This window comes from Anolis carolinensis, chromosome 3, assembly GCF_035594765.1.
Source record: "Anolis carolinensis isolate JA03-04 chromosome 3, rAnoCar3.1.pri, whole genome shotgun sequence".
Taxonomy (NCBI): domain Eukaryota; kingdom Metazoa; phylum Chordata; class Lepidosauria; order Squamata; family Dactyloidae; genus Anolis; species Anolis carolinensis.
This window is the reverse complement of record NC_085843.1, coordinates 29,604,971-29,619,288: the sequence shown is the minus strand read 5'-3', so window position 1 is coordinate 29,619,288 and position 14,318 is coordinate 29,604,971. Positions and strand designations below refer to the sequence as shown.

Genomic DNA, 14,318 nt, shown 5'->3' with positions numbered 1-14,318 from the left:
GTTGCTGATCAGTTCCACTCTGCTTGCTATGTGAGAGAGGCAGTGGGCAGGATCATGCAAATTTCACACCAGTGGAGAGAGTAAGAAACACTGAGATGTCTATAGTGGAGAAAAACATAAAATCTAAGGTGTAATTGTCCCTGTATGAAAGCATTCACTTGGGTGGTTAACAGTATTGTGTTTGTGGGGGACATTGTTAGGGCTCTTGTACATGTTCACGGTGCTCACTATAAGCTGCAATGTCATTGGAGGGAGGGCCATTGATGTCTCCTGACTGGTAGAGGAGTTGTAGCTGTTTGTGGAAGTGTGGGCCTGTTTGTGGAAGTCGGTACCTTAGCCACACACACACACACATACATACATTCATTTTTATTATGGCTATAGATAGATTTTGTTTCGGTTTAAAATATAGTAGACCCTTGATAGCCACTGGTGTTAGGTTTCAAAACTCCCTGTGGATACCAAAATCAATGGATACTTAATAATGCTGTTTCTTATATAATTGTAAATAAGGAACACCATTATACGACAGTGGCATAGTTCAATAGTATTCCTTGTATTAAAAAAATTCAAGGTTTACTTTTTTAGATTTCAGGGATGGAATATTTTGAAGTAGTGAATAGTAGAATCTATGGATGTAGAATCCAGGATATGATGGACTTGTTGTATGTAGTGTGTTGAAACTATTACTTGGATATTTGCTAAAAAACTAGCTTAATTCCTATATAATCTTGGTAATTAAGCAGTGTCAGCTCTGGATAGTACTTGGATGAGAAACTGCCAATGCATACCAAGTGCTATAGGCTATATTTTAGCAGAAGGAACTGGCAACACCATCTCTGAGTATTCCTTGCCCAAGGAAAACATATGGAATTAATAGGGTTGCCATAAGTCAACTTGAAGGCACAGACACAGACAAAGTACTCCTTTTTACACTTCAAATTCATATATACTGAGGTTCTTGATATGAAAATATGAAAAATGTCATTGTGGATGATCCTAGTTTCCGTTTCTCATGATACCAACTCTGTCACTCAGTGAATGATAAAAGTGTTCCTCAGGCATTGTAAAACTTGAATGAGGCAAACACATGAGACTAGAGAGTCTGGTAGTAGTTGTTCTTCTGGGGGTGACTTTCTGAAGCAAAGAGATTCCCCACAAGATCTGGCATGCTGGAAATGCACCATTTGCTATTCTTTAGAGCAGTAGTTCTCAACCTGGGGGTTCCCAGATGTTTTGTCCTTCAACTCCAGAAATCCTAACAGCTAAACTGGCTGGGATTTCTGGGGGTTGTAGACCACAACACCTGGGGACTCACAGGTTGAGAACCACTGCTTTAGGGGAGTCTTCATACATAAAAAAGGCTCTCCTCCTTAGAAAGTAGCCCTCCGTGTGAATAGGACAATTGTAATCTATGATGGAAAGGTAGGCCTGACTTAATTCCTTTTTTATTCTTTTTTGTGTTTTAGCTTTATTTTAGAATTACTAGCTTTTACAGCAAGGCTAAAATTGTCATCTGAAATGACCAACCTGTTCCTGTCCATTTTGCAGTGACTACAATGACATAATCGCAGCCTATGAAGCCATGAAGAATGTTGCTTGCCTGATCAATGAACGGAAACGAAGGCTAGAAAGCATAGACAAGATTGCTCGCTGGCAAGTGTCTATAGTCAACTGGGAGGTAAGTGGAACTTCCAGAAATTTTTGATGCTTAGATACAGAAGGCATAATTTCTACTATTTTTGTGCGTCCTTGTTTCGTTACTCCATGTGTTTCATGAAAGCAGTCTTGACTATATTCCTATTGATTTTTTGGAGTCGTTTACTTACAGCACTCGTATTTTTGTAACAATTATTAACAGTATGTTTTCTAGTATAAAATGTAGCTAGTAATCACAGAGTCCTTAATCTCAGAAGACTTAGAATTTCCTAGAGAAGTATTCTCCCAGGTAAAAAAATATCAATTTCTTTAGCCATGATTTTTCACTTTCATGGGAGTCATTTGCTCCTAACCCCGATTAATGTGGAGAGATGGCTATGTTAAGCCATAGTACTAACAAAGGTAATTATAACCATCCAGGAAAATAATCTCGGCTCTTTCTTTTATTGTTTACTGTGAATATTGTAGGGCCAAGACATTTTAGGCAGAAGCTCTGAACTGATCCACTCGGGAGAACTGACTAAAATCTCCAAGCAAGGCAAAAGCCAGCAGAGGACTTTCTTTCTCTTTGACCATCAACTTGTATTCTGCAAGAAAGACCTGCTGAGAAGGGACATGTTGTATTACAAGGGCCGCATGGACATGGACGAGGTGGACGTGCTGGACGTTGAGGATGGCAGAGACAAGGACTTAAATATCAGTGTAAAAAATGCTTTCAAGATTGTAAATACTGTTACAGAAGAGGTCCATCTGTTCTGTGGGAAAAAACCAGGGGATAAGAAGAAGTGGCTGGAGGCCTGTGCTAGTGAGAGGAGGCGAGTGCAAGAAGACAAAGAAATGGGCAAGTAACATACTTTTAGCATAGCATAAATGTCTCCCAGTATAGTTACATTTGATTCCACAGCTGTACAGCCAGTTGCACAATAGATTCAGTTACTTTTAACTGACTTGGTACATAATAGTAGTCAAATTGTCTCTTTATTCACCAAGTTATAAAGAAGTGATGGGGCTGTGTTTGTGCACTAGAAACTGAATGTATGTGACCTCACAAAACTACCCGTGGAATTATTATTGTTGTTCTTGTTGTTACTACTAGTGATTAATTTATATCCTACATTTCTCCCAATATCAAACCCAAGGCAAGGTTGTTGTATGTTTTCCGGGCTGTATGGCCATGTTCCAGAAGTATTCTTTCCTGACGTTTCGCCCACATCTATGACAGGCATCCTCAGAGGTCACAACCTCTGAGGATGCCTGCCATAGATGTGGCCGAAACATCAGGAGAGAATACTTCTGGAACATGGCCATACAGTCCGGAAAACATACAACAACCCTGTGATCCCGGCCATGAAAGCCTTCAACAACACAAACCCAAGGCAGTTTCCAAAGATTAAATAACATGATAATTACAAAAGTTAAATCACAGTTAAAGCAAAAATCATATGAAATTGCATTAATTTTAAAAGTTGTATAGGCGAGTCTCATCAGCTTATTGGTTACATTCAACCGGAAAATTCTGGACAACTTCTCCCGGAGGCTTCATATGGATGTTAATCTCCAACCTGTCTCCCATCTCAGTCAGGCCAGAAATCAGATTGAAATGAATCTAGATCAATGGTTCCCAATCCTTGATCCTCCAGGTGTTTTGGACTTCAGCTCCCAAAATTTCTGACAGTTCACCAAGCTGGATGGGTGTTCAGAGGGTTGAAGTCCCAAAAACCTGAAGGACCAAAGGTTAAGAACCACTGGGCTAGATAATCTGTTTTGTCCAGAAACCCTTAGAGTGGGAGGTCATCACATGACCGTAGAACCTTGTGAAAAAGGAGGCTAACTACTAATTCTCTAGTATGGTGGCAACAATAAAGCATTACTTTACTTTAGAAATCCAGTATGATTTAGCATTGTTGAATGGCTTGAGTGTTGGACTAGAATTCTGAGAGGCCAGAATTCAAATCCCTCTTTCCTGTCCTTTCCTTTCCCTCACTTTCTCACCTCTCAGCCCACAAGGGCGTCCAAGATGATGAACAAATAAAATAACTTTCAAACACATTAAAATACTCTTCAAAACATAGCAATTTCAAACATTAATAGCCATGTAGAATGGCACTGATTGGGCTGCCCACCAGAAACTTCATGGCCTCTGAAAACCTCAAATTTCAGGGAAGTTTATATAGGAACTCAGGAGAACCAGTGACCATAGAAACACACTGGATGACCAGGAGCAAGTCATACATACTCTCACAGCTGTAAAGGGGGGCAATGACAAACCTCTTCTGAACAAATCTTACCAAGACCATGTGATAGGGTCACCATAAGTCAGAAACAATGTGAAGGCACTTAACAACAAATGTACTGTGCCATTGAATATAGCTCATATTATCTATCATTGAGCTGTGTTATATGATTTATTGGTTCCATTTTTTATCATAATATTACTGTGTTTGCACTGTTTCCTGAAAACTCATTATTGATTAGCAGCCAATGGCTTGTGAACCAGCTTTAGCACGTGGACCATCATGTTAGGGAGCACTGTTTTAAGTGATTGTTCTTTCAAACTTCTGGAGGTTAAACATCCCTTACCCAGAATTCCAAAATCCAAAAATTTCAAAATTTGTCGACATTATTGACTGGGTGACACCTTTGCAATTGTGCAATTGTAAAAAATTACCCTCAGGCTATGTGTATAAGATATACAGTAAAACCCCGCTCGTTCGAGCCCCGCTCGTTCAAGCCTCCATGTAATCGAGCAGGTGAATGGGAAGGGCCACAAAGGCCCTCCCCGTCCACCTGCTCATTGGCGTGCGTGTTGCTAGGTAGATAGCAAGCTACCTAGCAACATGAACAGGGCGCTCGCCCCTTGGGAGGCAGCCCCTGCGTGTTGCTAGGTAGATAATAAGATACCTAGCAACACGCAGGGGGCACCTCCCAAGAGGCGAGCGCCCCGTGCGTGTTGCTAGGTAGCTTGCTATCTACCTAGCAACACGCACGTCCGACTCCTTCGCCACGCCGGGCACCAGTGTTGCCGGCCCCGGCGTAACGAAGGAGCCGAGGCACGGGCGGGCAGGTGGGTGGGTGGGTGAACGAGGAGGGCTCTCCCCGTTCACCCACCCACCGAGCGAAGGGGCTTTCTCCCTTTGGCGGAGGCTTGGAGCCAGGGAAGCAGGAGTAGCTTCCCTGGCTCCAAGCCTCAGTCAAAGGGAGAGAGAGCCCCTTCCTTCAGCCGATGCTTTCTCCAAACACCGGCTGAAGGAAGGGGATTTCTCCCTTTTGCGGAGGCTTGGAGCCAGGGAAGCAGGAGTTCCTTCCCTGGCTCCAAGCCTCAGTCAAAGGAAGGGAGAGCCCCTTCGTTCCGCGGGTGCTCCCAACTGCGGGGAGGCCTCTCCGTGGGCATGAGGGCTGGATCGGGAGGTGCTGGAAGGGCCTCCCGATCCAGCCTTCGCCCCCACGGAGAGGCCTCCCCGCGGCTGGGACGAGGGCTGGATCGGGAGGCGTTTGCAGCGCCTCCTGATCCAGCCTCCGTCCCCACGGAGAGGCCTCTCCGCGGCTGGGACGAGGGCTGGATTGGGAGGCGTTTGCAGCGCCTCCTGATCCAGCCTCCGTCCCCATGGAGAGGCCTCCCCGCGGCTGGGACGAGGGCTGGATTGGGAGGCGTTTGTAGTGCCTCCTGATCCAGCCTCCGTCCCGCCTGGTATTCCGAGTTATTCGGTTGACCGAGTTGAGGTCCGCCCGTTTAACTCGGAGTACCGGGGTTCTACTGTATATGAAACCTCAGTGAATGTTGTGTTCAGACTTGGATCTGTTCTCCAGATATCTCATTATGTACATATATCAATATTTTGTTTCCAAATGCAGGAATGGAAATATCAGAAAATCAAAAGAAGCAAGCCATGCAAAATGCACGGAAGTCCAGGCACGGAAAGATGAAAGGTAATTTATAGAATCCATTTCTCTTGCATAGCTGAAGTATGATTCACCCCAGACACTTTACTTTTCAGAAATGCAATTTTGGATTATCCTAAGCATAGTGAAGAAAGCAGGAGCCAAAAAAAATTACAAGCCCAGGAGACAGCAATATCCATACTGTTCTTGGCCAAAATGGCAAAGCGTTACAGATATTACTGCTGGCTGCAAGTCTAATAATCCCATGTATTATTTATCTACATTAGTTGTTCCCAAACTTTGGTCCTCCAGCTGATTTAGATTTCAGCTCCCAGAATTCCTGACAGTTGACCAAACTGGCTGGGACTATTGGGATTTGAAGTCCAAAACACCTGGAAGAAAAAAGTTTGGGAATACTGATCAGTACTTTACTATGGTCATTTGGAGTAGCTTGTCTTGTGCAATGTACCTTGGGCAAATGAGCTTGAACTGTAAATCAGTTACATAATAACAGTGTTTGTTTCCATGCAGTAATTTGATATATGTTCTCAATGCTTCTTTCTGTAGGCGTCTACAGTGGGTGCCCAGTGGCACCGCCCCACCAGAGTTTACATCCCATCCACCAACGTCACATCACGGTGCCCACCAGCATCCCACAGCAACAGGTGTTTGCCCTGGCAGAGCCAAAACGGAAGCCATCCCTTTTCTGGCACACTTTCAACAAATTGGCCCCATTCAAGAAATGAATGCTTGCTTGGTGGTTCCCGAACTAAAAGACCTTCTGGTAAAGAAGAGCCATTTGCCAGCAAACAATTCATTGGTTCAGCTGGAATACCACAGATTCTGTTCTGGAGGGAAAGGGTTAAGATCTTCTTAACCTTTTTGCTGTAATCTGTTGAGAAGGATGAAGTTCAGACTCTTCACTTGAAGAAGGCTGTGTGTGAGCTGAAGCTATTGTTGGTGCGTGTCAATAAACATTGTTAATGAGGAACCCGTCACTTGGTCACAAAGGCAACTTGCTTCAAGCCCAGAACAGTGGCATAGTGTTCATACTGTACTTGTACCAAAGGAATGGTTAAAATCTCTTGGTCATTTTGCCTGTCTTAATAATGAATCAATGGCCAAATTTAGAAATAGGAAGGCAAGCAATTCTGTTCCCTGCACAGCATGTTTGCAAAGCGAGGTTTCACCTCTGCAGGCAAGTGGATCTCATGTGATCAAATTGCTGCTAATGCAAGAACTGCTGAACCTCAGGCCTTCCTGTTTGTCTTAATATGCTGTCTTTTTCTGTTAATTTAACGAAGTGGGAAAAGGACTTCCTGCAAAGCCTTAACATTTGTCCCACAAAATGGGAGCAACTGTTAATTTGATGACATAAATAAATAAACATGCATTTTTATTTGCTGTTTGATATAATGAAGGAAGGGACCCAATGCATTGTGGGTTTTATTCTTACCAAAAGTGGTTATTTTGTTGCATGAATTGTATGCTTTTCAGAAAATAGTGTTGTTTTATTTTGTTACCTGCAGCTTTTGGGAATTGCTTCTGTGATTTCTAGTATGCCTGCTTTTACACTATGTAAAACTATGCTCATTTTAATGGCACTACTATACAAAAATACAAATAATATAAAGCAACAGAAATGTGGGAAAGTGTTCAGAGAAAGTATGTTTTGGTAGTTATATCCCATAAATACGGGCATTCTTTTGCATGAGTCCTAGAAAAGATCCCTCCCAAAGTTTCCAAACTGGTATTCGATTTGTTTTTCTTCAAGTACACATGAAGAAGCTGTTTCACAACATTTCTTTGATGTGACATCAAAAGGATCCTACACCAGGGACCATCTGGTGTCATCAGAAATGAACTTTGATAAAAACTCAGGTCAAATGGGACCCATTTATGAATTATTAAAATAGTATCTCTTTCTTTTGATTCACTTTGTTCTGTGAACGGAAGTTGTTTTTTAAGATAACTTTTACAAAATATTCCACTATCATAAATTAAAATTTATGGTACATGCTATTGCTTCCCTGATGTTACAGCATGTACCATTTTTTACTTAGTGGTCATATATTATAAAACCTATACTAGTATGCATTGTTAGTGGGGTAAACTGAGACAACAGACATATTTCATGTTTGATTTCTTGAGTACAAGTCAATTCAACTGGCCAACTTAAGTTGAAAAACTGGGACATTTTCTAACAAGGAAGGATTCACAATTTTTTAAAACTGGGGAAGCATGTTGATGTTTTGGGTGTAAATCTGTTAAAGTTTATAGTTTAACAGTTGCATTATGTGAAAGGCAATGAGCCAAGTTTCTTAATCACAGGGTAAAATATAAACCATGTTTGCCTGTTAGCCTAATATTTGCTAAGAATTTAATCCCTTTGAATTCAATGGCACTGCCTTTTGAGTAGACATGATTAAATGTGAGCTGTTAATTCTCTTCCTTTTCTTTTCTCTCTCCAGTCAAAGACAGCACTTTTGTTCCAATTTATTTCAGTAGGAATGTATACATTTTTAAAAAAAATTGAACTCAGTGAAATTTAAAAGTCCCACAGTTTGGTTGGATTTTGTTACAATATACATACATAAAATAAAAGATGGTTCACTTGATTGGCAGCTTCTGTAATAAACAAAAATGCTGTATACTGTATGCTCATGTATAAGTCTAGACGTTTAAGTGAAAAAATCACGCACACCCCTTCACAAAACTGGGTCAACCTATCAAGGGGTCAGTGCGAATAGTGTACATTAACTCTTTACCAAAAAAGGACCAAGCTCTTCTGAGCCCTCTGTGGCATTCACATGACACACTGTTCGACTAAGTCACCTTACACGCGGAGCAATGCCACGTAACGCAGCTTGGCCCTGTGTTAACTGAAGTTGGAGAATGCCCCTCAGAGTTTCCCCACACTTTGGCCACATGTAACAGGTGGAATAGTTCCGATTCAGAAGAAGCACCAACCCACTCTACTCTTTCCAGTGTATCACTGCTTCTGACCTTCTTAAATGTTTGGGCAGGAAAATGGCAATGGCCAGAGGCAGCTTACCCCCTAAAGTAGCAGTGAAGCTTCCCTTTCTCAACAATGGCCCTCGACTTATCCACAGGTCACATCAAAATCCACAATTTTGGCCCCTAAACTTGCTCTCAACTTATATATTAGGTTGCCTTACATACAAGCATGTACAGTATGTTGTGAGAACGTGCACATGTTGACAGAAAATAACTTTGTATGTGTTGATGGGTGTATATTAAAACAATTGCTTTCAGTTATTCATGTTCTATAATAATAATAATAATAATAATAATAATAATAATAATAATAATAATAATAATAATTTTTACCCTGCCCCATCTCCCAACAAGGGAGATTCTGTTATAGCAGAATCTACCATGCTGTGATTCTCAGTGCTTGCTTTTCAGTATTGATTCCTCCCCCCCACTCCCAAAATGTAACAGCCAAGAACTGGATTTATGGAATTATAAACTGGCATTTTACTTAAAACTCTTTCTGAATTATTAAGTAAATTACTGCAATGGATATCTATATTTGCTACAAAAACAGATGCCCCTTTAGCTGTACATTTATCATTTGCTTTAGGACTACAACCCTAAATGTGTAGAGGTTGGGAAAGCAAGGATTTTCAACTCTCACTCAATTCAACTTGCTCCACTCGCATTTTAAAAATTCGACCTGAAATTATTTCAAACAAGAAAGACTTGGAACTAAATGTGATATATTCTTACCTCCTCGTAGAAAGGTGCTAGCTTGCTATGCTCTTTTCTAGGGAGGTCTTCAGTCTTTCCAGTTGACGATCTCTGGCTACTGAATGTACTAAATCCTGTTGAATATGACAGAAGCTTGCTGCCTTAGGCTTGTACTTATGCAACCCTTTCACATTACACAATTGTTCCACCTTAACTGTCCTGGATCCATCCTCAGGGATCCTGAGGTTTTAGGGGAGGATATTCAGAATTCTGTGCAACAAGAGTCCAAGCGCCTCACCAAATTACAAACCCTATGATTCCATAGTTTGAACCCATAGCAGTTAACCTGTAAAGCTGAAATTGTGTAGCCAGAAAGAACTTTCCATTTTGCTGATCCTGTTAACTCCATTTCTGTTGGATTTCCGTGTTAGAAATGACTGACAGTTAGACATAGATCAGGATGCTTGTGTTCATTAACATTTCAAAATACTCAACACTTTGTGAGAGGCTACAGGATTAGAATGAAACATCAACCCTACAAAACATAACAATTCCTATGCTGAATGCTGAGTTTCTAAAAATTACTTCATGCTGCCTATTTTACAGAAAATTCAGGATGTTGATTCATTCTTACCAGGGTCTTTTTGCAAAATCTTTTTCATTGTTTGCCTGGAACTAGACTGTTTCAGCTAATAAGGCACTCCTTGACATATCCAAGTGATGTTTGTCAAGAGAAGTTGTGCTTTTGTTGTGCTTGGAAAAGGTTACCCTTTTCACCACAACTCCCATTTACATTAAGCAAGTACAATCAGTGGGAGTTGTAGTCCAAAAGATTCAAATTCTGAGAGTTGTCCGGATACAACTTCTCAAAACTCTTGAGTATACAAAACAAGGCAATATATGGATATATCCATATCTTCTGCTGAGACCAATAACCTGGGTGTGGCACCCAAGTTAAAATTGTTTTGTGTGAGAAGTGAAGTTTACTACAGGTTCCTGTGGGCATTATTTATATCTTTATTCTCATTAGGATTACTCTTTGTGTCTTTCCCTTCCAGACCAACTACTGTTACTGTTTTCACACTGATAAAAAGGCAAAAAGCTCATACTTGCCTGTAGTTTCATTGATGTTACTTTCTTCAGGAAATTCCCAAATATTGCAAAGACTTATATCATTACTCAGGTCACTTAGGAACAATGTTCTGCACATACTATATGTACAAACCTTTACTGAACCATTTCTGCCCCCACTCCCCCTCCACACACACCTTTGCAATCTATTTTTGCTTTGTATGAAGATGTTTACTGCATGTTAGAGTGCACAAGTTAATAACAGGTTATTTTTTGTTTTTATTCTTAATTTAATTTTCAAATGACTTTGGAATCCTAGGAGGCCAGAAAAATCCACTAAATTTATAGTATCACGGGCTCTTGGATGCAAATGTTATGCTCTCAACCAACGTGACATTACCCAAGAAATTCAGGGTAGTTCTGGCCAGGATCCAAAGAACAATTTCCACTTAATCTTGCCCAGTATTTTTTTTGAATCCCACCTTCACTTCCACCTCAAAGATTACTGTGATGTATTGCAAACTAATTTTACAAATCTGCACACATTTGCACTAAAACCCCTTTGAGCACACAGATAACAGTGGAGGGGTTTTTGACCTCCTGATCCAGGTATATGTGAAAATCAGCTATATATTTATGATGACTCTAACACAGCTCATCATATGCTTGCCGTGATAAAAGTCTCATTACTTTCATTCCATTTGAAATAATACAGTTGACTTGAACTGCACAGATCAATATCACTGTTGTACCCACATCAGAATTAAGCTCATTGGCTGTGACAATAATGCTGCCGGCAGAAATGCCCCATAGACATTGTGATGACAGGGGATACAGATCTATCTTCACTCATATTCTACCATTATTCTCAATTTCGAGCCCACACATATTGTCAGACTACTTCATTTCACTATTTATTTAATGTCATGTATTTAATTTATATCTTGCCTTTCTCCCAATAAGAACCCAAGGTGACTTGCAATGGACGAACATACTATATTAGATACAAAAGATGAAAAACAAGTAACCATATTGAAATCATTTAGACAGTTTAAAAAGGCAATTGAAATGTAGTAGTAATAGTAGTAGTAGTAATAATACAGACCTCATCATCCCTGCTTATTAGATGTGTTGGTTGAGGATGGTAGGAGTTGTAGTTCAACCATCTCTAGGGACCCAAAGTTTAGAACCGATCAATTAACACTGTAGAGCACAATTGATGCCTCACATCACTAAAGCACTGACCATTGGCCTTTATACATGGAAAGAAGAAAAGGATACACTTTCTCTTTTCCACTGGCAGCAAACGCTAGCTCCCTTGCTTCCTACTAGAATGTTATTTTTCTCCAGATAATGGCATTAACAATTGAAATATTTCACATATTGCTGTGTTTTTTAAAAACTGGCGTTTTATTTTTTAGCTTGGAGTTTGAGCCAAAGGACATTAGCCATAATAAAATGCTATACTGTATATTGTCTGCTGCCTTTCTTTCTCAATGTGTATGACAACTGCATATGGAAGATGCCTTCCAAATTAATATGTAGTTTAAAATTATTATACTTACTAGCGCTGCTTTCTTTAACTTGTAGCTGTTGACAGCTAAAGCATAATGTATAAGATCCTTTTACATTCATATATATATATATATATATTTGCTGTTAAGTAATCTATGTGGCCAGATTTGTTTGCATTCAGGATGTAGGCTTATCTTTACATTTTAAAAGATCTGTTTTCATAAAATGTATATACAAACATGCATTCCACTTACCTTGTTCTAACTGGTTTATGGTTTAATTTGTGTAAGTTGACATTTCTCAGATGTGTCTTATAATTTCATTGTACAGTTATAATTTTTGTGACTTTTTCATAGTGTATAAAATCCTGGATGTGAGCTTTAAGTATTCGAAGGCCAAAATTATTGTGTTTTTCTATATTTGGCTCACTCACAGTTTTGTGCGATGAATCTGAGGTCAAAGAAATGAATTGCACCATGCCTAAACAGAACTGCCTTTTTCAAATTCAAGCAGATTGAGAGATCTGTATTCCAGACTTCTATTGTAGGATGCGCTTTTGTTTCATCACTGAAAATTATTATTTCAACTATCTGTATCACCCTGACACCAAAAACTACTTTCATATCAATGAATTTGCAAATAAAATAGAGAGTGAGCATTTTTCCTTTAAGTAATACCTGCTGTGAAATATTGAGACTTATAAGTTAAAACATTTGATATTTCAGAAATTAAGTTATTTTTCACACATTTCTATTTTCCCTGATATTGGTGAGATTAGAGGTTTACGAAGGATTGGGCAAAGTGGAGCCCCAATGCAGCCCATCTTCATGGCATCGCCATCAAAATTGAATTTAATTGTTAATGACATCACTTCTGGCTTTGCAAAAACATCCCACTCAGTTTCAAATAACTTAGTGGGAAGGGCCCAAAACCTTTGCAGCCCTTAATGGGTGTCAAGTATCCTGTTCTACTGGGTTGCTGTAAGTTTTCTGGGCTATATGACCATGTTCCAGAAGCATTTTCCAGGCACCCCCAGAGATTGTGAGGTCTGTTGGAAACTAGGTAAATGGGGTTTATATATCTGTGGAATGTCCAGGGTGGAGAAAGAACTCTTGTTCTCAAGAACTCAGGAGAGAATGCTTCTGGAACATGGCCATATAGCCCGGAAAACTCCGGCCCGGTGATTCCGGCCATGAAAGCCTTCAATAACACGTTATCCCAGTGGTTCTCAACCTATGGGTCCCCAAATGTTTTGGCCTACAACTCCCAGAAATCCCAGCCAGGTTACCAGCTGTTAGGATTTCTGGGAGTTGAAGGCCAAAACATCTGGGGACCCACAGGTTGAGAACCACTGCATTATCCTGTTCCATTTCTTAAACAATGGACATGGGAGGGACAAAGTCCTTCCAGATCCATGGAGTAGTATTCCCCAAATAACTGCAGAATTGGAAGGGGCTACAAGGACTATCTAGTCCACCCTCATACCACACTGTAATGTACAACTAAAGCACTTAGGAAATATACCCATCCATCCTTTATTCAAAGACCTCCAAAGGGGGAGAATCCCAGATTGTCAGATGTAGCCCATTCCATTGTTTAATAGTTCTCACAGTAAAGGAGTTCACCAGACTCATCAGTCAGTTAATTAGTTATGTCTGCCTAACTAAGTTATGCATCTTAGCCTAAGCACACACACTCCATCTCCCTTAACAGGTAAAGGTTTTCTCCTGACATTAAGTCTTGTTATGTCCAACTCTGGGGGTTGGTGCTCATCTTCATTTCTAAGCTGAAGAGCTGGCGTTGTCCGTAGACACCTCCAAAAGTCATGTAGCCGGCATGACTGCATGGAGCACCATTACCTTCCTGCCGGAGCGGTACCTATTGATCTACTCACATTTGCATGTTTTCGAACTGCTAGGTTAGCAGAAGCTGGGGCTAACAGTAGGAGCTCACCCCACTCCCTAAATTCGAACCGCTGACCTTTCAATCAGCCAGTTCAGCAGCTCAGTGGTTTAATCTGCTGCATCACCGGGCGCTCCTTTACAAGCAGCTGCTGAGTTGAATGAAAGAGATTTGTTCAGCATCTGATCAAGATGCAAGGGAGAGGACATTGCCACATCCTTCCTGCCTACGAGCCTTAATTTTTTAAAAAAATTAGCTTTGTTGACTACCTTGGTATTTCACCTTATACTGATATCAGTTCTGTGTAACAGCTGGACTGAGATGTTACTGTTTTGGAGGACCACTCCCTAAATCCTCCTCCCCTCCCCAGCATAGCCAGCATAGCTGTTTGTTTTGGTTATCATCTTACCCAGCCGAGAGCTATGGGCAACCCAAAATCTTGCTGCTTGTTTTGAGATCTTTGGGTTGGGGAATAAAAGTGTTAACCTAGTTAAAATCCTGAATTAGTCTTTATCATGGATTTTCTGCTATATTCAAGATGACCACATGATGGCAGTGTAGTAACTGGAGACATGGTC

The 14,318-nt window shown here is 40.5% G+C and overlaps 1 protein-coding gene across 12 annotated transcripts in view; it reads left to right on the top strand.

Moving 5' to 3' along the window:
• The window catches only part of spata13 (spermatogenesis associated 13), a 199,631-nt gene extending 187,123 nt beyond the window's left edge, over positions 1 to 12,508 (top strand). For all 12 annotated transcript variants that reach the window (XM_062974647.1, XM_062974649.1, XM_062974650.1 and 9 more), the window contains 4 exons: positions 1,552 to 1,681; positions 2,128 to 2,500; positions 5,512 to 5,586; positions 6,106 to 12,508. In XM_062974647.1, the coding sequence (XP_062830717.1) occupies positions 1,552 to 1,681; positions 2,128 to 2,500; positions 5,512 to 5,586; positions 6,106 to 6,284 (757 nt within the window). In that variant the 3' untranslated portion in view covers positions 6,285 to 12,508. The remainder of the gene's footprint in view (positions 1 to 1,551; positions 1,682 to 2,127; positions 2,501 to 5,511; positions 5,587 to 6,105) is intronic.
• The last annotated feature ends 1,810 nt before the right edge of the window (positions 12,509 to 14,318 follow it).